Raw genomic sequence first — 26,340 nt, 5'->3', positions numbered from 1 at the left:
ATATGTTGTTTCAGAAGTAGCGTCTTTAGCCGTTGTAGGAACTGGCCTAGTACTTAAGTTGGTGCGTTAATTTCGCCTTCTATTTCGAGTGATACATTGCCACGCTCTGGTGGCCGAATAGTGGCTTGCTTCCCACTAATTGTAAGCGTATAGAAAGCGTTCAGTATAAACGTCTCACTGTTTCTGATGTCCTCACCTTCCGGCCAAAGTATCTGCACAAGCGGCACGCGACGTTCAAAAATTTCCACCGCCAGTTTTATTTTTTTCCAGAGAAAATGTTGGTTAAATCTGTTTGAGAATTTCACTGAATTTTATCGGCAGCACAAAAAAATTTCAGTGAAATTTTCGGACAGCTTTGTTGAAAAATTTCTCTGTAAAAAAATAAAATGGCAGCGGAAATTTTTAAACGTCGCAAGTGACATCTCGAAAAATGAAAGAGGAAACGAATAATGGGCGCAGCCGAGGTTTTAAAGTTCCCGCCTTATTGTATGAATAAATCAAAGCGCCAATGAACGAAGCTGGTTCTCTTCCACTGCGGTTTGTTTACATTCGTTCCCTTTACTGCATTTCAAACCTTCTTATCATCCCTTTGCCTGGAGGAATGCCTACCCCTTCCACAACCACAACTGTACGAGAACTCTCTTTGTTGGGGTTTTGTTTTGTTATCTCATCCTCAACTTATTAAGCCTGGCGTTTGTCTTCGTCATCTTTTTTTAGCAATTGTGTATTACCATCACCATTTTCGGACGAGTACGAGTTCTTGTAGGTAAGACTAGATTCTCACCTGTCCGTCTCCCAACCATGGCTTCTGCGGCAAATGAAGAATTTCCAGTCTGGGGACTTCTGCCAAAGAAAGAAACTGGAGCTTACGCTTTTCTAAACAAGTATCCGGAGTATGATGGAAGAGGAACTGTCATTGCAATTTTTGATACAGGTGTTGATCCTGCTGCTCCAGGACTACAGGTTGTAAACTTAATCCTTCTTTGCATGTAAACAATAGTCATTTATATTTTTAGCGAATCGTTCAGGACAGGGCTACTAGTACTTAAAAATACTGCAAATCTGTTTAGCAAAAGCGAAGTGGTGTTAAATGCTCAAGATTCGACCATTACAGTGATCCAGGAACAAGGGCTTTACTTTCTCTTATCTTCCCCATTCAGTCAAGAGAAGTACGGGAGGTGTTCCAGGAGCTGTCAAGTCAGTAACAAGAGCAGGGCGGATAAAGAATGATGGTCGCATTTTATACCCTCTTGATGTCACATGGCATCGGGTACGTTTTGGGTACATCCTAACTGCATAGCAAAGCATGTACTCTCTGCGCGTCACATGTTAAAATGGCGGTTCAACTCGAAATGCGACCACCTTTCTTTGTCTGCCTTGTAACTAGAGGTTTCTTATTACCTAATGATTGTGGCTTGAACATGATTATCCCCACACACAGCCTGGTTGGATGCAACTTCTCATGGAATTATTGGTCTTCATCTTATTTTCTGGAGAATAAGTGTCTTCTCAGGTGGAGACTTTCAATTTCACACTGTGAATTTAATATCGACGATGAAACTACCAGACGACGTATCTCTGTTTGCGACATTGCAAACTTCCTGTCATACTTTATTTATCAGATGGAAAACGCTCAGCGTCAATTATTTAAAACTTCCATGATTTTTCTTCTGTAAGTGAAGGAAAATCTGTGAAAACTTCGAGAATGATATTGGTTTGTTCTCTTTCGCAAAAATAAAATAGGAGCGGAGATTTTTAAACACTGCAAACTAGACGTGGTATGGTAGTTTCACCAACGATATATCTTCAGGAGGTAGGAGCAGCCATATGGGATGTTTCATAATTATTCTGGATAGTTTATTTTTGGTGGTAATCTATTTTCTATTATTTGGAGAAATTTTAGGTGTTTCTAATTCCTAGGATAGAGCTTATAAACTGAAATTTTCTAGTGATATCAACGATTTCTGTATTCTATGGTTAGAATTGATAAACATTGAGCAATTGTGAATATTCCATGCCAAAAACTCCAGGTATTTCTAGGTACCTATCAGTAGAAAGGAGTTCTATCACACCAGATGACCTTAGATTAGATTAGATTTATTCATTCTGATAAAACAAAATAATTACAGAAATGTTCCATCTCCACCCTGAGCTCAGCTTGTGTTGTAGAGTAGAAATTTGAAAAAAGTAGGTACTTATTGTATCAGGCAGAGCAATTGAACCTCCGATAGAATGTGCTACTTTTTTCATTAACAAATCCCATCAGCGCCCTTCTTCAACTTTTGCAATTTTTTTCATCACAATTGGTTCTCTAAACTCATGCATAGGGGCCGTCATTTTTATTTTGGCCCCGGTAAAAATCAAAATACTCTGACATTTTCAATGGAATCATTATGGTAAATGGTGCAAACATTAAACCACAACCATCAGCCAAGGATGGACCATCCAGAAATACCATATAAGGACAAGATTTTTGCTGCTCAAATTTTCTCAAGATACCAATGTTTAGAGTATTCATTGTAGTCTCCAAGACAAGACTTCCTTTTATAATCTTTTTTCTAGAATCTTTATTATAAGACCCTGGAATGGACAGGCATTTATGAACCAATTAATTGAATTAATTTTTATTCACAGGTGACTACTGATGGAAAACCAAAATTGATTGAAAGGTATGATTGTTCAGGTGCTGGAGACGTAGATACAACAACAATTGTCACCCCTGTAAATGGAGAAATCACTGGACTTACAGGAAGAACTTTGAAGGTACTTATACTGATAGTTTCAGAAGCTTTACATACCGGCTTATGATGGTCTGTCAAAGAGAAGAAAACTAGAAAATTGGGTTTGCTGGGTGAAATACATGAGAACTAAAATATATTGAATGAAAACTGTAAATACCTATTATACCTAATAAAATGAAATTTCCTAGTATCATGAATACGGGGATGTCATAAGCAAGATACACAGGATGCGTGTAACTGCTGTACTTTTTCACAGGCTACAGAAGGTAAGAAAGTGCTTTGCAGTAAATCACACTGCGATTTTTTCTGGGTTTTCTTGAACAAATGAATGAGGAAATTAAAAAAACTTCTGAGCTTTTCTGTTCTGAACCGTAATAATCTGTATTCTTCATAGTCAAGAGCAGCTTGATTCATTCAAGTAAGACTGTAAGCTTGATATAATTGATTCATACTTTCCTTGTACGATACCAGTAGCATCAATTTTTTTGACACGTTGTTCCAATGGGGGAATTACTTGCGCTTAATTATCAGTGCCAGACACCGTTGCCAAGTTGTATCTCCCTGGAATAACCTTACTTTACCCAATACCGGTGTTTGAAATTTTTTCTCTCTCTTAAGAGGAGGGAATTTTCTTTTTTATTTTTCCTGATGCACCTGACAACTAAAGTGCATGCCCCCATAGAAAAAAAAGGTGTTTGCACCTTGAGGATTGTTTACCCCGTGATGTAGGTGGGTATGGCATCGATATTCCAGTAAAATTCGAAATTCAAAGTATAAGGAATGGACCATAATGTCCGTTTGCTTTGCATAAATCAACTCAAAATATACTTTAGAACACTTTACGTAGAATGATTTTTTTCCATTAACGATACTATTTTCCAGAAAATTGATGATAAAAACCACCTGCACTGACCTACATCATCGACAGAATCTAAGATGCCGGAAATGCTAACACCTCCTTTTAGTGTATTTTCCGGAGGAAATACACTATTTTTTTTCAAAGCATACTCCCCCCCCCCCCCCCACAATGCACAGGGTGCAAGAGGCGAACATGTTGGAATTTTAGGAAGTGTGGTACTGGAAACATGTGGAAAACATGTTGGAAATGTTAGGGAAGGAGGGGTAAAATCCAACTGATATAAGCCGAAGCTATATCTCAATGCAATGAAAGCTTACAGAAATACCCATGTGACAATCGAAAACACAGGAAAAAGCGGAAACAAGGCTAAAATACAAAATATAAAGGCAGGACGTTTCGGTACCTTACGGCACCATTATCAACTGCAAAAAGAATTAAAAATAAAAAAGAAATTAAAATAAAAACCAGCACACGGCGTTACATCGTGAAATTGGTAAATGAGACTCAAATGCTGCTTAATACCCATATGCTGATATCCACTGTTATCATGGTATCACAAGGCAACAGTAAAGGAATTGAATTATCATGCTCCCAACGTTGCATCCGTTTTTGTTAGATGAAAAGTTGAACCGCCTAGATTGAGTTTCAGGGCTCATGCTGTGCAACTTTTTTAAATGAAGCATAGTGCATTAGTTTGGAGCATTACAGAATGTGAGTGAGTAGAAAAAAAAACTGTGAATATAGCGTTTCATAATTTATGAACGCTGTAGAATTTTTCTATGGGGCCAATCCTACAGGCAACGTCCAGAGTTATTCCCATAAAGTTATCCCCTCATTTTATTTTTAATTTTAATGTTATATTGTTACATATTGTTCGAATATCGTTTCTGGAAGATATTTGTATTTCTCTATTTTGTGGTTCGAGCTTGTCAGAATTCAAGCATGGTTTCAGGAATTTCGATCTTGATATCGGTAAAATTGTCCAGGTTTTTCAGTACATATATGTTTGTGTAACTTTCAATTTATCTTAATATTATCATGCAATTTTGCAACTTTTTAGATTCCAGAATCATGGAAGAATGTAAACGAAGGGTTTCGCATCGGTGTAAAAAGAGGCTTCGAGCTGTATCCAAAATTTTTGAGAGATAGGATCATAAAGCAGAGGAAAGAAAAGCTGTGGGACCCTTATCAGAAGCAAGCAGTTGCTGAGAGCAATAAACATCTCTCTCAAGTCCAGGCAAAGGTCAGGAAACTTTAAATTATTTTTTCCCTGCTCTTATCGCAAAATGGATAAAACCAAAAGTATCAGGTAAGTAGGCAGACTATCAAGGAGGTATTCAGTGAGTGGCAAAAAACACCCTTGACCCTTCAGTACACAAGAAAATTCAAGGCATTTTCACGTGAGCACATATAATCACAATGGAAATTTGGGAAATGTTCGCACTTTTAAGCCATTAATAACTAAAGGTTTGTTGCAATACTAGGTACCAATTTCGAATTATTTTATTACTTTCATGGTTTAATGTGGTTTTATATGTCAGCTCTTTATTCAAGAGTGTTTCCATTTTGTATTGGAAATAGTTTAAAATTGTCACTCAGTACCAGAGCCCACAGAGTGTTTAAATGAGGTAACAGAGGTTGTTCGACGGAGAAGCATTTCCATCGCTATTTTGAGTAAATGTCATAAAGTGTTGAAAAGTAAAAAAGAATGTGTGCACGACTGAAGAAAAATCACTTCTTCTAAAGAAGATGTTTTAATAATCGAATTCCTCAGTAAGTGTAAATCTAGCCTCATTAGTAATGGAGCTCCAGCATGTCATGGGGATTTACATTTTAAGTACTTTAACCTCTACAAAATTTTGCAAGAAGTACAAAAATAACATAATTTTTCCCTGAAACAAATTCCCAAGCTTAAAAAATGCTTTAGGAGTTGAAGCTGTATCAAAAGTGATCTCCTATGTCATGAGATAGGAATAGTTCCAGTCCAACTCCTAATGCTTATTAAAGGAGCAAATCGATGGCGTAAGTCCGCAATCAAATATATTGTTTGCGGTGTCTGAAAATCTCCGCCTTTATGTTATTTTTTTAAAGGAGACCAAATTGACATTTGCAAAATTGCAAATCCTTGTGGTGTATTTTTATCACACTGCTGGTGTTAGAAAATAACACAGAGGATGTGACTCTGTTCTACCAGTTTTGTGAAACTTATCAAGTTTGTATTCATTGCAAGATTTAATTCCTCTTGTTTGTGTTAGTAACTAGTTTTCTTTCAAGTAATCATTTATTTTCAACTTAGATCTTGAGCACATTTTCTATGCATGCCTGAAGAAATTTTGCAAATATTCTTCCATTGATTTTTTGCCCTCTCTCTGTCTATAAGAACATGTACTTTTTTGTGTGACAGGAATGCAGCGACAGCAAAAAGCAAGACCCTGCTCAATTGTTGATCAAAGAGGAAGCTACAGCCCGTGTGGATATTTTAAATCAATTTGAAAAGCAGTATACTGATTGCGGTCCTACGTATGACTGCGTTCTGTTTCATAACGGCAAGCATTGGTGGTATGCAGTGCATTTATTTTTGTGTGAATGAGCAATCCTCGCACTGAATTTTCCAGATTAAATGGAGAATTTGCATGCAAAATTTTTATTGCTTCATCTGAAAGTGCTGAAAGAGCTGATTTCACAGTATTTTTCATAATTTTTTCTAATATGGGAAATAGTACGAAAATAGATTTATAAGTAAGAAAATGCACTGCCTAGTGACGTAATCTGGCGGTATTTTCCCATTTAAACACTTGTATTTTAGCAGATTAGATCATTTTGTCTTATCTTCTCCAATAATTGTTCAATTCATGAACCAAGAGTATCCTCGCACTCAGTTCACTCAGTAGTTTCAACTTAAACTTGAAATTCATCGAATTTCTGACACCTGCAAATACTATATTGTTTCATTGTATAATTTTTCGCTTTAAAATTACCTTGACATGAATGAATTAATCTAACCTTAGAGAATAGGTCAGGAGCACTCTTTTTTATTTTTTTTTTAAAATTCATTTTCTAAAAGTACCAAGCTGAACTAAGTTTATTGGAATTTTTCAGATTTTTTAAACCCTAAATGGCAAAGAAACTTTGTTATGAAAATGCCAATATGGTTCTAATTGGTTCTTCTCCTGTAAATGTGATTTTGAAATTAATATATGTGTTTCCTATTTCAGTGCATGCATTGACACCTCAGAAAAAGGTGATTTAGCATCATGCAAGCTCCTGGGTGAATATTCAGTAACCCGCGATTACACCATTCTTTCGCCTGAAGACCAAATGACTGTGTCAATAAACGTTCATGATAATGGGGATGTTCTTGAATTAGTATCTGTTTGTGGTAAGTTCTGTTTAAAGCTATGCACGAATTTTGTTGTTGTGCTCTTCATCCATCCATTACAAGAAAATGAAAAAAACTGCCACATTAAAAGAAACTCCATGATTGCAATCAGAAATTTTTTGGTCGACTGAAATAGGTATACAGCATTGAAAACTTTGAACGCAATGCTCTCAGAACTTGGAAAACTTGACATCCGCTGTTTTTATGTACTGACATAGCTTCATATGAGCTTATCAAACTGTGACCAAGTTATGAATATCTCTAGTATTCACTATGTTTCAAGTCTACCAAGTAAATATTTTGTAGTTGAAATATTAATTGGCCTCTGAGTGCTCAAATTCATCCTAAAAGATCCTGAAGATTAATTTATCCCATTACTTTATGAATCTTAGAGCTTTCATTCTTCATTTTCTGTTTTCCAGGATCTCATGGAACTCATGTAGCTGCAATTGCTGCGGCTAATTTTCCTGATGATCCCGAAAAGAATGGTGTTGCCCCTGGTGCACAGTTAGTTTCGTTAACAATTGGTGAGTTATCAAGCTGTTTTTGAGGCTTAAATAATTTTAAAGATAAATCTAAGATAACTCAATAAATTAATTTTGTTCTTGCTAGACCAGAACTAACTTAGAAGCAGAAAAAATTTTTCCTTCAAAATTTGCCAATTTGGTGATATGAAAAAGTTTCTGAAAAATGTCAAAGAATTTAAAAAATCTGTGTAAATTAGCAGAAAATAAACAAATTTGTCCCGGAAATAAACAAAACTGAAAGGAAGTGCCTTTCAGTTGAATGAAAATAATACCTAAATTTTAAAAATTGGCGTCTTCTCTCTTCCCTACCTTCAATAATGTAATTCTTAATCCTAGATTCTACATTTTCTGCTTTCTTTGTGAAATCTGTACAGTGTTTTTTTTTTTTCAAAAATTAGTTTTAGTTTCTTCCAATTGCAAAGTGTCTTTTTGTTTTTGTTTTTGTGTTTTTGTTAGACGGATAAAATTTCAACGCCATAAATCTGTGCCCTTTGCAGTTGAATGGTTGAATCCAAGAACATGTTACGTCCAATGACCTGCCATAGTCTCTTTGAATAGAATTCCTTTATTGATCATATCAGAAACAAATGCACTCACAACTAGATAGAAGCTTAAAAATTTAGATCATGATTTTTAGCACCAAAGGATTTAACTTATACTTCTTTATCTTCAAAGGTGCAATACATTGGGACTTGACCATTAAATTTCACCATATCGATGGTGAAACTCCTAAACCTCGTATCCTGTTTGTGGTGTGTACAAATTTCCATTTTTCTTCCATTTTATTTTTCTGAAGAAGAACAAATCATTCCATGCAATTTGCATAGAATTTTCCTCACAAAGAGGAGAAAATCTTGTAAGTTTTCAAGATGTTAAGTAATTTTCCATTAAAAAAATGAAGTCTGACAGGAAGTCTGTAACGTTACAAACTGTGGTACCTGGTTTGAGAGTTTCACCGTCGACATGGTATGACTACTGCGGCTGATAAAAATTCCTGATGCACTTAGATTTGGTGCAGAAACCTCGAAATTACCTTTCAAAATATTTGCACCATTTTTAACCCGTCACTTCTAAGATGAAAAAATTTGCCAAAGCATTTATACAGCAGAGCTCTAAATTCAAACGTAATCTCATAACATGAATAAAACACTCATGATTTTATTCCATGGTCTTTTGAACTTTTTCAGGTGATAGTCGGTTAGATTCTTTAGAAACAGGCACCGCCATCATTCGGTCCATCATCCAGTTGATGAGGTGGTGTGAAAAAGGCCTCAAAATTCATGTTATCAACATGAGCTATGGTGAACACGCCCATTGGTCTAACTCAGGGTAAATTTTTTGTCACTCATTTAAATCTTTCATTCTCCCATCGTTTATTTCCTTTAGTTTTTTATCTTTCTAGTTTCAGTTTTTGGTTTGGTTACTCAACTGTTTTTGAAGGGATACAGTGATACATTTGAGCTGGTAACAAGTGATACATTGAAATACATTTGCAACACTGTACATGCATGATGTTGATTGTGATTGTGTGTCAAGATTACCTTCAGTTTAATGAGTTCTGGAACTGAATAACAAACGATATCAAAATCAAATTTGCCTATTTTCAGAACAATCACTCTAGCTGCAGAAGAAATATTGAAGGGTATTGAGGATGTGAGAAGGTTTTTTGAGGAATTTTCGAAAAATATTCAGAAAAATTGAGCCTAATTTTCTTGGGAGGATCGATATGTTCCTTTTAAATAAAATTCGATTTCCTTCTTACACAGCTAATTTACTCGGATGGAATGAAAGACCTTTTATGTGTTGCTCCGATTTGTTTGCTGAGTGCCATTCTTAACAAGTGTGCTTGATAATTTTTCAGGCGGGTTGGTGAACTCATGTCAGAGGCAATAGATAAGTATGGTATAGTTTTTGTGGCTGCTGCTGGAAATAATGGTCCAGCTTTGTGCACCCTTGGCACTCCACCAGATATCGCCACCGACAACATCATAGGTAAATTTTTGAAACAAGTGAATGTCCCATTTATAATACTTTCTTTATTAATTTATTTTTTTAGCTTATTGCATGAGAAATTCCAATTACTTCATCAAATGAAAGGAAAACTACAGAAAAATAAGAGAGTGATTGCCAGTCGATGGTTCAGTAAAATTTTTTTGTGAATGCTTGTAGATATATTTCTGTACAAACACTAATTTTTTAAGTCTAGCTAACTAATTAACGAATATTTACCAGGGTGGTCAATATTTTCACTTTTTTTGATATTTTAATGGCTGACCCCCTCTAAAGTTTAGATTAAGTGAGTTGAGAAGGGGGAAAAGGATTTTGAAAAAAAAAAAGAGTTCACAATAGACGTTTGCGAGCTATTAAGCTGCAGAAATGATTGGGCAAATTGTGCCTTTTGGCTGATCTACGCTTTTTTTTAAGCATGATATCTTTAAACTAAACCTGTCATAAAAATAATTTTGACCAATTTTTTACGTTTTCTCTGGGGATCAGATTTTTAAAAACAGAAATATTTTTGCAGGAAAAGAGACTAAAATGGAGTGCAAGCGCGGCTGTGTCGTATCATTGCATTTTCCCCTGTTGTGAGGTTTTTCTTCATAGCAGAGCTAGAATTTGACTTAAAGAACAACGAAAATCTACTTCTCAGTGATTAGTCACTTTCATCATTATTGAATGGCTGAAATGTAACCAGATAATTTTTGACCAGTTTGTCAAATTGTTGATTGCCAGGAGATAAACCTTTGAAGTAAGTGGGGAGTTCGTCCAAGTAGGGCTTCCCTGCGGGCTGATTATTGAAACTGGTAGACAAAGCGATAGACAAAGAAGACATAGGGAGTATGGAGCGATCCTACTGGTTGACATGGTTAGTTTCTATAGACTAAGGAAGACAATGATGGACTAACTGTCGGGTCTTCGGTGGGTTGCCGTTAGTTAGTCCATTACCTACCTCCTATGTTCTTTGCCACCACCCGTTTCCACCAATAGGATCCCTCCAAATCCCTTTTGTTGTCTTTGTCTATAGCTTTGTCTATCAGTTTCAACAATTGGTCCGCTGCGCTTATTATTCCACCCTCTCTCTGCACCACCACCCTGTAGTTATTGCTACATGAATAAACCCCAATGAATGCTACATTTAAAGTGTTACATAACGGCAAATTCCAGGTGTCGGAGCGTATGTCTCTCCTGAAATGATGGCTGCCGAGTACAGCCTGAGGAGGGTGATGCCTGGAACACCATACACGTGGACTTCCCGTGCCCCAACTTTGGATGGCGGGAAGGGAATAACAGTCTGTGCGCCAGGAGGTGCTATCACTTCTGTCCCGAAGTGTACGCTCAAAGGATCTCAGCTGATGAATGGAACAAGCATGGCCTCGCCAAACTGTGCTGGCTGCGTGGGTAAGTAAACAGTGCTGCAAAATATTTACTTATTTCATTAGTTTCAATCCAACACAGAGGAAAAGTTTAATTGATTTAGTATACACTCTCATAATTGTCAAAAAATGTGCAAAATATTTGTCTTCGCGAGGCTACTTTTAGGATCTTCACAATCTCATTATTTTTTTCCTTATGTTTGAATACATGTACTTTTCTGGAGCTCCTAGGGTTTGTAATCAAACCTTCCTATGCTGTGCACAATTTTTCAAGCATACGATAGTGCCCTTATTTTTTATTTTTTTCTATTTTCTTTCCAAAACTACTGAACTTACTTCGAAGCATCAATGATGAGCCAATAATGACTGCTGTTGTATTAGGGGAGAGTCTTTATCTAACATCAGTCACACACTCTACATGGAAGCATGGTCAAAGGACAATCACCCAAAATTTCACTAACCCCTTTTGGAATTTTTTTTTAATTTTTGGATTATCAAGTAATATATGTAAGTAAGTAAAAAATAATAATTCATAATTGTGAATGTCATTCATACTTAAAAACTACCGCAGTGTACCGCTGAATGAGATAAATGCAATAGATTAATGATGCAAGGCAAAAACACATTTGAGCAGAACAGCCGTCGCCAATTTTTGGTTAAATTTTATGCGTTAAAAAGTCAAAATGAATCATTAGGAAAAGGAACAGTCAATTCAATTCTATAAAAGTGACGGCTAGGGTAAAGATTGTCGGTTTTATTTTTGGGGTCCTATTGTATGGCTGTACTGTTAATCGAGTTTCAAGTACACACCATTTTATCTCAAACTGCTAATTCATCCAATGATTTTTCAACTCTTTTTCTAGCTGTCATCCTGTCTGGAATTATACAGAAAAAGCTTCTGTACAACCCCTTTCAAGTAAAAAGGGCCCTAGAAAACACAGCCCAGTTTTTGAGCGACAAGGACCCTTTTGCCCAAGGATCTGGTTTAGTACAGGTAAATTATCAAAGTAAGGTTTGAACTCTTCCCTCATTGCTCTGAAAACTAAAAATTTGAGAAAACTTGATGTTATTGCTTTTTGCTTTTCTTATTTTTTCTCTGCTTATCCCTCAAAACACAAACAATGCAACCATACTCAGTATCAGCAAAGACTAAGTTCATTAGTGGTGTTATGAATTGTGACATCAGATGATTTAATCATAGATCTAACTTTAAAGTTTTCCAGTAATCTTTTTTAACTTATTTTGTGTAAACGTAATGAAGAAAAAAATCTCTCGGTGAACTAAGCACTGAATTTAAAAAAAGATCCTACGATGTTCCAAAACTAAGTCCAAAAGTACGTCTACCTATATGCCTTATGCCCCAAAAATCATGACTGCATTATTACAGTGTCACATGGAGACTTTACCCAGAAGCACTCTTAAGTTTTTCTTTTTTCTTTTCTAATTATTAGAAGACAATAATATAATTCTGGTTTTACCCTTTTGGTGTCTCTATGCAGGTTGAAAAAGCATTTGACTACCTCAACAATTATCAAGATGTACCTGAGCGAGATGTGAGGTTTCGAGTCACATGTGGGGCAAATAATGCCAAAGGAATCATCCTCCGATATGGTATTTTAAAAGACCCAGTTGACTATCTGGTAACGGTAGAGCCAATTTTCTTCAATACTGATAAAATAGGTAAGTTTTATGATTCATCAAGAAAATATGCCGAGGGGTCTGTTGCACGCAAGACCTACAGCCAAATAGATGTGCAATGTGTGGGTAATATTATACGAAAATCACAAGTGGCATGTTAAAAAAATCTGAAATCCATTCCTTACTTTGCAATCTGCATAGTTTTTAAAACGCTTTTTCAAGTTTTCCACGTCTGCGGCAATTTTAATCAGTCACCGCTGACCAGGTTCGCACAGGCAGAGGACTAAGGATAATTTATTTGAGTAAACAAACGATTTCACTAACTTTATCTGCTCTAAGATTTCAATCGTTTTCAAGTGTTTGTTTCCTTTTTCTTTCTTAATTTTGCTAAAACTACAGTTTTGAATCAATTGAAATCTTACGCAAGGCGGGTTTATAACAGTTCGCGAGATTGTTTGTTTATTTAGGTCAGGTTTCTCTCCGGGCAAACCTGACTGCGGGCCACAAAGAAAAACTGTGCGCGTACGCGGTTAATGTAAGAAAGCATGCTATAAACTATGCAGATTGCGCGCTAAGAAATGAATTTCAAACTTTTTCGGTGTGCCCAACAGGATTTTCGAGGGAATTAACCTTCAAAGAATGCTTTCAGTCTGATGTATCTCTTGCGTGCAATAGACTAATTGTTTCCTATTTTTTATTTTTTACGTATCCTACCAAATTATTTGTCAAATTTTTCCTCTTGTAACAATAATGAAAATGTTTGTTAAATATCTTTCAGATTTGATTTGAAAAATGTTTATTTGTACTTACATTTCATTTTTAAGTTTGGATCATTAGATTTAAGTTCTCATTTGCACTGAGTTTAAGGAAACGCACCTTGTCGCATTTCAGAATGAAATAAGTTGAGAGTAGTTTTGAATTCAACTACTGGTAACTATCTTTGGTCAAAAATTCTAATTCAAGAATAAATATTTTGAACATAATAATAGTCATTAACATGTTTACTGCCATTGTCAATTCTCCCAGTATAGATGTAATCAGCAGAGAGCAACCTGTCGTTTAAAACGATTGGCGTTCACCCGGCAGCTTTTGCCATGTCAGTTGGTTACGACACTATAATACCATTGTTGTATAGCAAGAAACAGTAAGATCAGTTGCACCTAAATGCCTTGGCTATCAACATTTTGATTACCATCAATGCTGTTTTAGCAAACGTTCTAAAAGGGGAGGCGGGGCAGTTTTATACCAGACCTCATCACTCTCCTCCCTATGCCATTTTGAAAGGCAGCTTATGGCTTAGGCAACTCTGATTTGTACCCCATAGTTGTATGGTGGTCCTCCCTAATTGAATTATTCCAGTTATTTATTTTCAATGAAGTAATCTTTAATTTGGTCCTTTTCTTTTCTTCAGATCCAGAAAAAAAGCTTCAGTTTCAAATAAGTCTGAATTTAGTCTGTGATGTCCCTTGGATTAGCTGTTCACGTCATTTGGAAATTATGAACTGTGCACGGCCTTTGTCAGTTAGAATTGATCCCTCCGGACTACAACCAGGAGTGCATAATACAAGGTATCAATCTAGGCTGCAAATAGAAACTAAAATCAATACCGGTTCATCCCTTTTCCAACTGACAGAGCATTTGTCCATTTTTTCACTTTTATTAACGTTGAATCTCATTCTCAAATTTAAACCCTCATGTTTTTGCAGCAATGTAAATTGAAGTTCTAAGTTTTAAAATTGAAATCTATGAATTTGCTTTGTGAAATCTGTGGGAATTGATTTTTTCTTCTTTTTGCTTCCAAAACTGGTGTAAAAATTATCAAATCCAACACTGCTGTTGTCTTAGTTTTTGAACAAGTGTGCAATGATAACCCAACTATGAGGATTTTAAGGAACCCTACTCAAAAATAGAAGTCTCCTTAAGTTACAGCCGAAACATACAAAGTAAATCCCATAAAATGTTATGAAAACAATATAAATTCATCTTTCAAAAGGTGAATTCTATTGAAATTGTTCTTGAAATAATTTCATTTCCTTCTGCCTTAAAAGACAGAACTGAAAAGTCAGTGAAATTTCTTGCTTAATCATTAATTGTTTTCCCGTTCATGTCTGTACAGGATTCGTGCCTATGATTGTAAAAACCCTGAAAGAGGACCTGTATTCACTGTTGAAGTGACAGTGTTTCAGCCTATTACATTCCCTCTGGGACCTACGAAACAGTATCTACTAGAATCTAATAACTGTGACTTTAAACAGCATGAAATCAAACGATTTTTCATCCTGACCCCAGACACTGCAACTTGGGCAGGTAGGTCTCCAGTTTACACTCATTTTCTTTATTCAAATTTTTGGGTCTTAGATGATCATTTTTCAGTTATTAGCAAACTCTTGTTTTTGTGACATCTTTCAAAGGATGGTGTTTTTTATGAGTACGATACTGATAACTAAAACATTTAATGAATGAGAATGGGTGTATGAGTCTATTCTCAGCAGCAAAATCCAGGTCTAAAGCAAGAGAGGTTAAGTGAAACGAGGGGAGAGTGAGGTTGAGGGAAAAGAAAACTAATTTTGTTAATTTTTGGAGGGTTCTTAATTACATTCATTTAGGAAAACGTACATTCCATGTTCAGAGGGGTTAGAGTAAACACTTTAAGCACAAAAAATAGGGAGTTTTTTCTCACACTAGAAAGCGCTTCCTGGATCTAGTATTACATATCAGATTTTGGCAGGATATTTCAGCAAATTATCAAATAACTGGCTTCGACTGGGTACAAAAAATTGGTATTTATATCTGGTGACGCAGAAAATCCGTTTCGGCCCAACTCAAGTAACATATAATATTTTATCCATTGGTATTGTTTTAATGAATAATAACATTGTACTCGGACCAAAATATAAATATATTATGTCCTTTGACATAAAATTGGTTGGACTTGGAAAAAGACAACACTTTTTAGTAGTAATGAAAGTCAGTTGCAGCCCATTATAAAATCAGAAAGGACAGACAACAGCTGAACCATCTCGGTCCTTTCATACTGTTCTGATTTTGGTGCCACAAATCTGCATAACTTTCATCCATGAATTTCCCCTAGTTTTTCAATTTTTTGTCTTGTGCTCTGTTGCCATCTTCCTCCCACAGTTTACCACTAGTGGTAAAAATGAATGTCTTGGTTTTTCTATGGAACGGCAATGCAAAATAAGCCACCTTTGTACAATGCAAGAGATAGACGGATACCAACACCTCTCTGCCAGGCAATTGTTCAAAAAATTTTCATACAAGGCCTACATAACAATTTTAGCTTATTTATAGTTTAGAATATGTATTCTACCTATACTTGAATGACATCATTTTTTTGTACTTTTTTTTATACTGTTGTCCAATGTTAAAGTTGCTCTTTTTGGATTGCACTTAATTTGTTTTGTCATCTGCTATGTCATGTATCATGACTTTTTCCTGTATTTTCAGTCATGCAACTTAGAGGTGTAGATAAGGACAAGTCATCGAAGTTCATGATTCATTGTGTGCAGACGCAGCCTAAAAAATCTTGTAAAGTTCTTGAATTCCACAAAATGACTCAAATCACAGCAGACTCTGACCAACAGTTGCCTTTCAAAGTTCAGGTAAATTTAAATTCAATTTAGAATCATCGGCGGCTTTATAATTAAAGGCTCTTATTCAGGGGCCCTCTCAATATTCTAACATTCAAACCTGTTGAGCATAAATGCAAGATCTGCAAAAAATTACAAGCACCTCTGAAGCTGCAAAAATTTAAAAGTCTCTTGAAAAAAAAGAGAAAAAAAAGTAATAGGTAGTATTGGTTTACAGACCTCATTTTTTTTTTTTTTTAAAAAAGAAAAAAAATCGTAGGACCTATGGAGTTTTCCTCTTGAGGAAAGTCAAATAATAATATATTGTCGAATTATATCTGCAATTTATCTTTAATTGTGGAACATAAGAATTTTACAGAGCCTCAGTAAAATTTGCATTGCTAAAGAGGCTTCTGTAAAACTTTCAGTTTTAATTCTCATTACACAACAGCTGTAGAAAGTGAGGTGTATAACCTGATTTAAAATCAATAATATCCACTTATATACTTACTCAAAAATTATTTTTGACGTTGGAATTTTCTCTTGCAGGGTGGTATTGTGCTGGAGATAGCAATAGCTAAATTCTGGTCGGAAGAAGGGAATTTTTCATTGAACTTCTCAGTTCAGTTCTTTGGTGCAAGACCAAACCAATCCTCAATCACAATGCACCATGCTGATGGTATCCATTCGGTTATGGTACAGTCAAACATCCGAGAGGACATTGCACCCTCTGTCAAGCTAAACCACAATGTTTCAGTTCTACGGCCAACTTCAGCCAAAGTGACACCACTCCTCTCAGATAGAGATACCATACCTGAAAAAAGAGTGATCTACCAGCTCATGCTCAATTATTCGTTCCATGTTCATAAAGGGACCAAAGTTGTACTGATTAATGGTCTATTGAGTGATGCCTTGTATGAATCAGACTTCGAATCACAGATATGGTTTATTTACGACTCCAACAAACAACTTGTGTACACTGGTGGCTCCTATGCTGACAGGGTAAGGTCATTCATTTACAAAGTTTTTCTGTTTGTCAGGTCATTTTTTTCCCATTTTCGACTTTCTTAGTGTGAGAGTGCTTTGCACAGGGTTACCTTAGTTAGTCAGGGAATATTGGGTAATATCGGGGACTTTTAGAAAGTCAAAGAAAATCTGAAAATGATCGGGAAAATGATGAAAGTGTCGGGGGAAAATTCCTAAATCACCTTGATTTCCCTTTAGAATAGGTTTGACATTTCTAACAACGAAGTTTGCCTGAAAACTATGTCAAATTATGTCTTCTTAACCACCCGGCATATCTTCAATTGTCAGGGAATTTTACCAAAATTTGACATGGAAACGTCAGGAAATTTTATTTTCTACAATCTTCAGTAATTTTTCCTGTTCTTTTCAGCAGTAATAAGAATGTGAATGGTTTTTAGGTGTATCAGTATTTTCTTAAAGTTCTACTGCGTTGCTAACTCTCATGTATCATTACTCAAACAGTTTTTTTTTTTTTTTTTTACGTACAGTAAGACCTCGATTTATTGGATTTCTCGGGACCGAAGGCCGAATCCGTTAAATCACGGAATCCGCTAAATCGCGCTAGTCGGTCCCTTTGAAGGGACCGAAGGATCGATTTGTTAAATCGGGAAATCCGTTAAATCGCGATCCGATAATTCAAGGTCTTACCGTAACTGGTTGTATAGTACTTAAAACACTTATTTAGAAACCTTCATATTTAATTTTAGAGGAAAGAATAAATTGCAGCTCAGGAGCTGTTTTATGTCAAAAAATTTCCTTCAAAATAGCTGTTTATATAATAAATTTTATTGCAAAATGAGGCATCTTGAAGTGAAGAGAGCAAAGTCCTCTTTGCTGATGAGTTCTGCATTATGTAAGAATACTGGCGTTGTGGGGCTAATCAGCAAAATGGATTTTGCTCCCTTTGCTTCAAGATGCCTCCAATGTGTTCTCAAAATTAAGTGACCTTATCATAATTTCCTTATTTAAAAAAAAGGGCTTAAAGTTATAGCACTTAAAAGAATGTTTCTCATCAGCCAGAAACTCATGTCATGTAAAGCAACTACCCATAGTTTCAGCCACTATGAAGTCAGCAGTGTAACATAGCGGACGTAAGATCTACAACACAAATTGTAGTTACATCTAGAAAAAATGTTAGAAATATTCACCTTAAGCTGCGAATAATACTGCATGCACCGTCAAGGTACATTATCTTTTGATACAGTTGCAATTTCAAAGTGAATCAACAAACACAGAGGAAAATATACGCAGCAGCCAATTCTGCTTATGACTTCATGAAATTTGTTGGCACAATACCTTTCCATTTGAAGTGAGATTGGATTTTTGGCGAGTTTGCTGGCCAGTCTCTCAGCTGAAATTTGATTGAATGAAAAATAGGCAGATGTAGGATTCTTAATATCTTATGTACTTCTGGAAAATGAGAAAAAGGGGGAAAAAATTGGCAATAGCCCTATTGACTGAGTCTAGAATGAATCAGCAACTTAAATGAAATGTCAATGTATCAAAGTTTACCAGATTGTGTCCTTGTTTCTCAAAAATATTCTTTCAATTTTTATATTTTTAAGAATATACATCTTATATTACATAAATTTCTAAATTTCTAGTGGGTGACGAAGTTAGAAAAAGGTGACTATACCGTGAAGCATCAAATAAGACACGAGAAGGTTGACTTGCTAGAGAAGTATGTGGATTTGCCGTTATTTTGCTCTCAGAAGTTGCCCAACTCAATAAGTCTGGATGTCTACAGCTCAAAATCCGCAGCAACCACTGGTGAAAGTAAACTAACCTCTGCTATCATTCACGGAGGAAAAAGTCCCTTCAATGTTTATTTTGCTGCACTCCCCAATGATAAGTAAGTCTCATCACACATTGTAACTTGAAGGTGTGCTTATTAGATTTATGTGAATGCTTATTAATACTGCGTTAATGCAAATAATTGGTCATTGGCGTAGGCAGGAAGGACCATGCGTACCAAATTCTGAACCCTGAGATGCCATAAAAACTTCCAAAATATGCTACTTGGTGGAAAGATACTTGCAATCGCAGTCACGTCTGAAGCATTTTCCAGAGGAGTTGTCAAAACCAAATGGTGGGGAAATGTTCAGGTTCGAGGAGTGAGGCAAGGTTGGAGCAGCGGAAAAGAACTGAATTAAGTGTGTGTGGTCTTTTTTTATGGGGCAGGGAGCATCTATGACCAAAATTTCCTATGAAGAAGGTCTGAAGGCTAAAATTTCCAAGTTTAAAAGATTACCTTTTTAGAAAAAATTTTGGGTTACAAAGAATCCAAGCTCTTTGACTCTACTAGCTATATCTCCTTGGACGACAAAGTCCTAAGGGTATTTTTTTTGTTCTAGAACTTTTATCTGCAATATTCCCTGTTGTATTATTTCTTTTACCCAAGAATTTACCAATAACCACTTTCAGAACAGTATGTGTGTGGAGTCGGCCAGGTTACCTTTGACTCGGAGGTGAACTTTGGATATTATTACAAGTGTCCGGCAAATGGACCACATATTTTTAAAATCACTCTTTTCTTGCTCATTATCAAAATATACCAATCATGAATCCATGAAAGCATATCTAATACACTTCACCCTTTATTTGTACAGATTAATCAAAAGTATCACACCAGGACAGTTTTTGAGTGGAAATATTTCATTTTCTAAAGATGAAACTGGAAAGAAAGTAGTAAGTATCATGGTCATTTTTAATTTTTCTCTCTGTAGGGGATTAAAAAGACCGCACCAACTATTGACTCGTTCATTAATTGTGGCTGAAACGTACACAAAGTTTAAACAATGCAAAATATTCCTGAAACTTATTCCCTAGGAACCAAAATTGATGTAACGGGTACTCAAAATCGGTTTTTTAAGGAAGCTGGATATAAATTTAGACATAATGCCTTTATGTTGTTTTTTTCTTGCCGTCAAAATGAAAAAAAAAAATTTGAAATAACCAAAAATCAGGAAAATTTAAGGTTGTTTTATGTTAAACCTTACAAAAGTACAAAAATACTATAAAAAAAATATTACTGCAGATAGTAAGTTTTAAGTTGGTCACACCACTCATATAAATTTTGACAAGAATACGATTTACGTATCCAAAAAAAATCGAAAAATCATGAACATCAATGCCAAACTGGGGTGAATCATCTGTATCAAATTATTTTTTTACTATGACACACTGTCAAGCTGAAGAAAAACGCCGTACGAGAATTCAAATGTTGCCAAATTTCCTCTTAGATAATATTTATTTTTGCAGAAAGTGATGAATAGTTTTCTTCGTAATTTTCAGACACTTAGGATCAAAGCATGACCAAAATTCTCTGCAAAATCAAAAGAAAAATAATCACAAATTTCCCCAAAAATGTATAATTTGTCAAAGAAAATTTGACAACGTCTGAAGGCTCATACAGCGTTCTTCCTTAGAACTTCAGCACACTTTATAAAGCTAAAACATGAGCTTTCTTTGGCAGATTGTGAAGTTAAAAGCAAATTCCTGACCTCCTCACCGCAATCATCGTCATTTTGGAGCCATTCACCATAGAGCAGCTCCTCTTTTTGTTCTAGCAAGTTTGAGACAGACCAATTATAGAGATTTAAACTTGCAAATTTCTCATTGCCAGTAAATTTCATGAGTCTTAATATTGTATTTACTTTTCAGGACGTTTATCCGTTTAAGTATATTTTAACTGAACCTGTGAAAAAAAACAACTCCAAATCGGGAGAAAAAGAAAAACTCAAAATGGATGAGTTTACGGAAGCCAAAAAGGATTTTATCACCAGTTGGATTTCAAAATTAGGTAAGTATAACTTTTTGGTCAACATAATGGATATGATGAGTCTGATCTGATATTTTATCCTTCAAATTTGAAAAATTTTCTGTGCAGAACGTCTGGACATATATGTAGATTTTAAAAAACCAAGGGCAATTTTCATCCCCTCTGATCTTATTTTGAGATAATGCACATATATTGAATAATAAACCTGATATTTAAAACAGCAAACTTACCATTGTCTCTGATAAATGTTATATTTTTTTTTTTTCATGTGTTTCAATTTGTTTCTATTCTAGGTGACATTAGAGTATCAAAAAATTTTGATAGATAAGGGAATTTTTAAGTTTTTTTTTAATTTTCCCCATACCTTTTTTGTTTGTGGGCTAATCATTCCTTTGAAACGTTCGCAGCCCAAAAAACTAGAAAAGCTACATGGTTATTTCATTGTACTCTGTACATAGGAACAAGTCTTGATTGCGTTGTTTCAGTATTTCGCACTTACATGTCTTTATTCACAGAAATGTCAAATTTCTAGTGATTTTTCTTTACGGAGAAAAGACTCTGAATTTTTCAGACCAATTTTTGTGAGGGCTCTCCCATGAAAAAATGAAATGTTTGTAGGAATTTTGTAGAAGAGCAGATAAGATACGTTCGTCATGCGAAAAACAACAGTCTTAGTTCGGATCTTTAAAATAATAAATAGTACCCACAAAAAGAAACATAATTGCAACAAAAACGATGTAACTGAATTAGAAACTTAATAATAAATTTTTCTCCGGTAATATAATTCAAAAGTCTACCAGATTGTTTTTTCAATGTCACAAAGAAGTTGTTAACAGGTTTTCACCCTTTACTTCTCTTTCAGATGGCTTAACTGATGCAGAAACGGTGTTCAATGAAGTAATCAATGAATATCCAGATCACTTGCCTGCACAATTAGCTTTGCTGCAAAAGTTAGAGCCAGACACAGCTTCTCTCAATCTGAGTGGTAATTGCACCCTGTCAACTATCAGCCGGGTACTAAAAATAACAGAGTTGATCATGGGGAAAATCAACCAGACTGAATTACTAGCGTTTTTGGGCATGAAACATGATCTGAGTGGAGACGCCCCCTCAGTTAAAAGGTAATCCCTTCAAGCTTTGGTTTGACACCAGTATGAAGCTTCAGACTTTATTTCTTGATTTAGGAGGACACGAATACCCAATATTCATTTTTAAATCCTCTCTCAAATGCCAAATTTAACAAAACTAGGTTTTGGCTGCAATTTTGCTGCAAAACTGCTATTATCAAATATTTTTTGGTCAGATTTCATGGCCTTAATTTGGTTTTTTCTGGTATCTTCCCCTCGAACGTAGTTCAAGGAGTATTATTATATATGTAATTATGTTAATATCTTGGTTATGTGTGAAAAGCTGTAATTTTCATCGTGCAAATCGTTTTATATGAGAAATTTTGAAGAGAGGAGATGTATATCGGAATGCCTAAATTCATACTTTTTTCTATGGTCCACTCTTAAAACATCCTATATTAATTATTCCTTACTTTCAATCAATGCAAAGTAGAACTTCGTGTCATTAATTAAATGCATGCCATAAAACTTTCTCGCTTTCACCACTAATGTAGAAAACTGTCTGTGAAGAAAGGTCAAGACTGTTTTTCTATGAAGCGCTGATAAACTTGTTTAGCAGTAAATGATTGAAAGCAGTTATGATTGCATTCATCAATCAAGTATTTCTCAAACACTCATTGTGCTCATACTTTGTGTTCAAATTTGGTTATATTTTCTGATTCTTTCAGCCAAATGGAAAAAAATCGTAATATCTTAGTCGAAGCTATTGGTCGCCGGGGAGTCGCCATGTGCCGATATTACCTTGAATTTGAAGGCAAAGGAACATCTGATCCGGAATTTGAAAGTTTGGGGAGTGCATGTTCACTAAATAACATTAATGATCTCTGGTGCTTTATTTTGAAATTTGTTGATGCTTCGGATCCAAAGGTAAGGAAATTATTTTTCTCTTTTTGCTCAGCCTCAAAGAAGCAACCTCTACCATGTCAATAATCACTGTGAAAATCTCCTCAGTAGTCAGTCTTGTTTAATCGGTTAAATTTAGTATCTTTGATTTTTATCTCACATTTTAAAGTACTTTTACTGTTAAACCGCAGGAACGCGTATCTTCTTTGCGGTGTTTCAAAATCTTTGCTCCCATTTTATTTTATTAAAAGAAAACAAATCAACGCTATGCTTGAAATTTTCTTTCATAACTGAAGCATATCGACAGCGTAAGTCCGCAATCACATATCTCGTTTGCGGTGTCTGAAAATCTCCACCTCTATGTTATTTTTTTAAAGAAGAACAAATTGACATCATTCCTTGGAGTTTATGCAGAATTTTCTTTGCACAGAAAAGAAATATCACGCCAGTTTTAAAAAATTGCTGTTGAGTAGTTTTCCATTTAAAACATGAAGTATGACAGGAAGTCTGCAAATGTTGCAAACCGAGTTATGTGATTGCCGACTTACACTACAGATACATTAACGATCATCAGCCCAACTACTTAAAAACGTTGCCTAGTAAACTCTGATTTGTTTTATTTTTTAAACAGAAAACTGAGCAACACTGAAAAGAAATTTTGTGAGAATACTCTTCATAACCTAGGGCAAATTCACGCAAAATCTAAAAGTGTCAAGTACTTCAGTTTTCTGCTAAAAAAAAAATAAAACCTGATAGAAATTCAGGCAATATGAAATGCAGTTAGACTGATTCAATTGAATCCGTTCATGTGATAGTTATTTTAGCAGTATTTCTTCAAAGTGTTGTCCCTAACCGATTGTTTTAAATTTTAAAATAATGTCAATGGTTCTCTTCTATTTACAAAAATCCGGGAATTACAGACATGCCTACCAATAGGCAATTCATTGTTGGTATCAAATACAGGGTAGCCTGTAAATCTGAAAAGAAGAAAAAAAAGAAGTTTTGTTTGAAAAATCATTTTCACTAATCTCAAATATGTGTTTGTTAATTTAGGGGACTCATCATTTTGCACTGTGGCATGCTGCTGTGCACAAGAATTACGGACGGCTGTTGAAACTGCTAGTCAAATTGAATGATGACAAACCTAACAAAACAATCGAAGAAAGCATGCAATGGACTGCAGACAAAGCCGGCTGGACGCACATTAGCAACTATTTGAAAACGTCCCTTCCCTCTCGCTACCCCAATGCTTTCAGACTTTGTTAGCTGTAGTTTTTTATCCCCAGTCAATCGTAACCTTAGGAGGGACTGGAATATATTGTGTTACTCTGCATTTTCCAACACCTATTTTCCTATGCTGTGCTGTGACTTCATGCGGTAAAAAATCCTCCTACTTTTACCACCAGTATTTTGCCCTTATTGTGAAACTCTGAATTAAAAAGTCTCAGGTCATAACTTACTTGCGTATCGAGGGCATTTTTCTGCTCTGAAAAAGAGTTTCAAAAAAATTCAAGCATGAATCTTTAGCAATGAGTGAGTACAAATTCAGTGCTGGCTTTTTTCTGATTTTTTTTTTACGTTTTATTAAATTTTCTACACTATTGTTGGTTAACTGGAATCAACCCTATTTTCTATTTTTTTTTTGTATGTGTAATTTTTTTTAAATAAACTAACTAATTCTTTTCAGTTTCAGTGAAAGTTTATTTTTTATTGTTCCAATATTCTAAAAACAAAAAAATCATAACTGAGGACAAGATATTCTGTGAATAGAGCAAACTAATAGACTGGCTACGCACCTTTGATAGGTTCCTTGCTAATGTCTTTTTGTTCTTCTATCCCCGTATAGTATAACATTTTGATTGCCAAAGTGCGAAAGTTTCTCTGTTGCGATGTTTCAAAAATATTGCTCCAATTTGACTTTTTCGAAGAGAAACATGCTTACTTAATGGCTTGAAACTTTTACAGGATCATGTGCCAACAGAGAAAAAAAAATTGATGAATTTTTGAAGGAAGCACCTCGACTAGTTTTTCAAAAAAAAAAATAGAGTGTGATTTACAGTCTGTAATGCTGTAGACGGAGATATGCGGTTTTGCACTTTGGCCATCGATTTGTGATTTCAGGATACAAGAGACCCAGGGGCTGCCCAACCTGAAATCCAAGAAGCCCGACCCCAAGGGGCTGCTCCCCTTGGCTTCCAAGGAGTCCAACCCCGAGGGGCTGCTCCACCTGACATTCAAGAAGTCCAACCCCCAGGGGGCTACCTAACCGTTGTAATGAACCATCAGTTCTTGATTGCATTTGCCCAGAGACAATAATGGACATGAACGCCTCGTGCCGCTAGTACCTAATAGGTACGTATGAAGAAACGATACTAAAGGGCCCTCGAGTGAAAAGCATTCAGCAACTTTTCAAAACCAGCGAATTCCCAAAAATATATAAAAATTCAGAATAGCTCTGCCATGCTAAGGAAAAACGCCGTATGAACCTTCAGGCATCGTCAAGTTTCCTTTAATAAAACACGAATTTTCCAGTAAACTAGTGGATATTTTTCTCCTAATTTTTCAGATACTTTTGCTCGCAATTTCACCCTAGATTTCTGAAAATTTTAGACGGAAATAAACATGAATTTCCTTAAAAATAGACATTTTAGCGAAGGAAATTTTGCAACTCGCGAACGATCATACGGTGTATTTCCCTAGCACGGCAGAGCTTACGAGCTTACGAATGCTGTAGGCGGGGAATCCGTAGGAGAGCGCGTTGCGCGGAAGGCGCGCCGCCTCAAATGAAGGGACCAGAACGAGTTACCTACGTATTTCTGCACATAAGTCTGAGATACGCGAAAAAAGTTCTACTGTTTTAGGTGACTTCCCTATTTTTTTCGATCAAAGTCTCTAGCTGGCAGGTAGACGACATCTTCAACAACACGTTTATGCAGCTAACTTAAAACTGTCAAAAATCGAGATGTACCCACCAGGGCCGGATTTACCTACTTGTCGCTCGTGGGCCGCCTGTAATCTGCCGCCACCTTTTCCTTCGTTTTGAAACATCATATACAGGGTGATCCAAAAGTCCCTTCCACCCCCTCTAACTTTTTACCTAATTGAGGTAAAGATTTGAAACTTGGGGGATATTCCTAGGTCAAAGGGAGCTACTTTTTGGCCCCCCTAAAATTTTCAGGGGGGCCCCCCTTGGGGGGGCAACGGCCCCCAACTTTTAATTTTCAAATGGGAAGACCCCCTTTGTGATAGCTCGTTCGAAAGAGCATAAAAAAAGAAAACTTTTCGCGCAAACCCGAAGTCAATATCTCAAACCGTTTCAAAATGGCGGCCGGTTAAAGTTCAAAATGGCCGAAAATTCACACCGGTTATTTGTCGATGGATTTGCGCGAAAATCGGTAGGTATGTAGGGGTATTTTGACACGAGAAAAACGAATTTGACGTTAGATTTTCAAAAAAAC

At 35.8% G+C, this 26,340-nt stretch overlaps 1 protein-coding gene across 1 annotated transcript; it reads left to right on the top strand.

The window, feature by feature from the left end:
* Positions 1-592: 592 nt before the first annotated feature.
* On the top strand, positions 593-24,574 carry TppII (Tripeptidyl-peptidase II). Its single transcript, XM_019047727.2, has 21 exons — positions 593-963; positions 2,635-2,763; positions 4,661-4,843; positions 6,005-6,159; positions 6,816-6,979; positions 7,402-7,506; positions 8,694-8,835; positions 9,368-9,498; positions 10,672-10,905; positions 11,744-11,874; positions 12,380-12,560; positions 13,930-14,086; positions 14,635-14,825; positions 15,984-16,138; positions 16,655-17,107; positions 18,736-18,983; positions 19,741-19,819; positions 20,795-20,933; positions 21,775-22,033; positions 22,708-22,906; positions 23,936-24,574. The coding sequence occupies exons 1-21, from the start codon at positions 802-804 to the stop codon at positions 24,146-24,148; spliced, it is 3,810 nt and encodes a 1,269-aa protein (XP_018903272.2). The 5' UTR covers positions 593-801; the 3' UTR covers positions 24,149-24,574.
* Positions 24,575-26,340: the final 1,766 nt, after the last annotated feature.

Source organism: Bemisia tabaci, chromosome 4 (assembly GCF_918797505.1).
Source record: "Bemisia tabaci chromosome 4, PGI_BMITA_v3".
Classification (NCBI taxonomy): domain Eukaryota; kingdom Metazoa; phylum Arthropoda; class Insecta; order Hemiptera; family Aleyrodidae; genus Bemisia; species Bemisia tabaci.
Note: the sequence above shows the minus strand (reverse complement) of the source record. Positions and strands in the feature narration are given on the sequence as shown.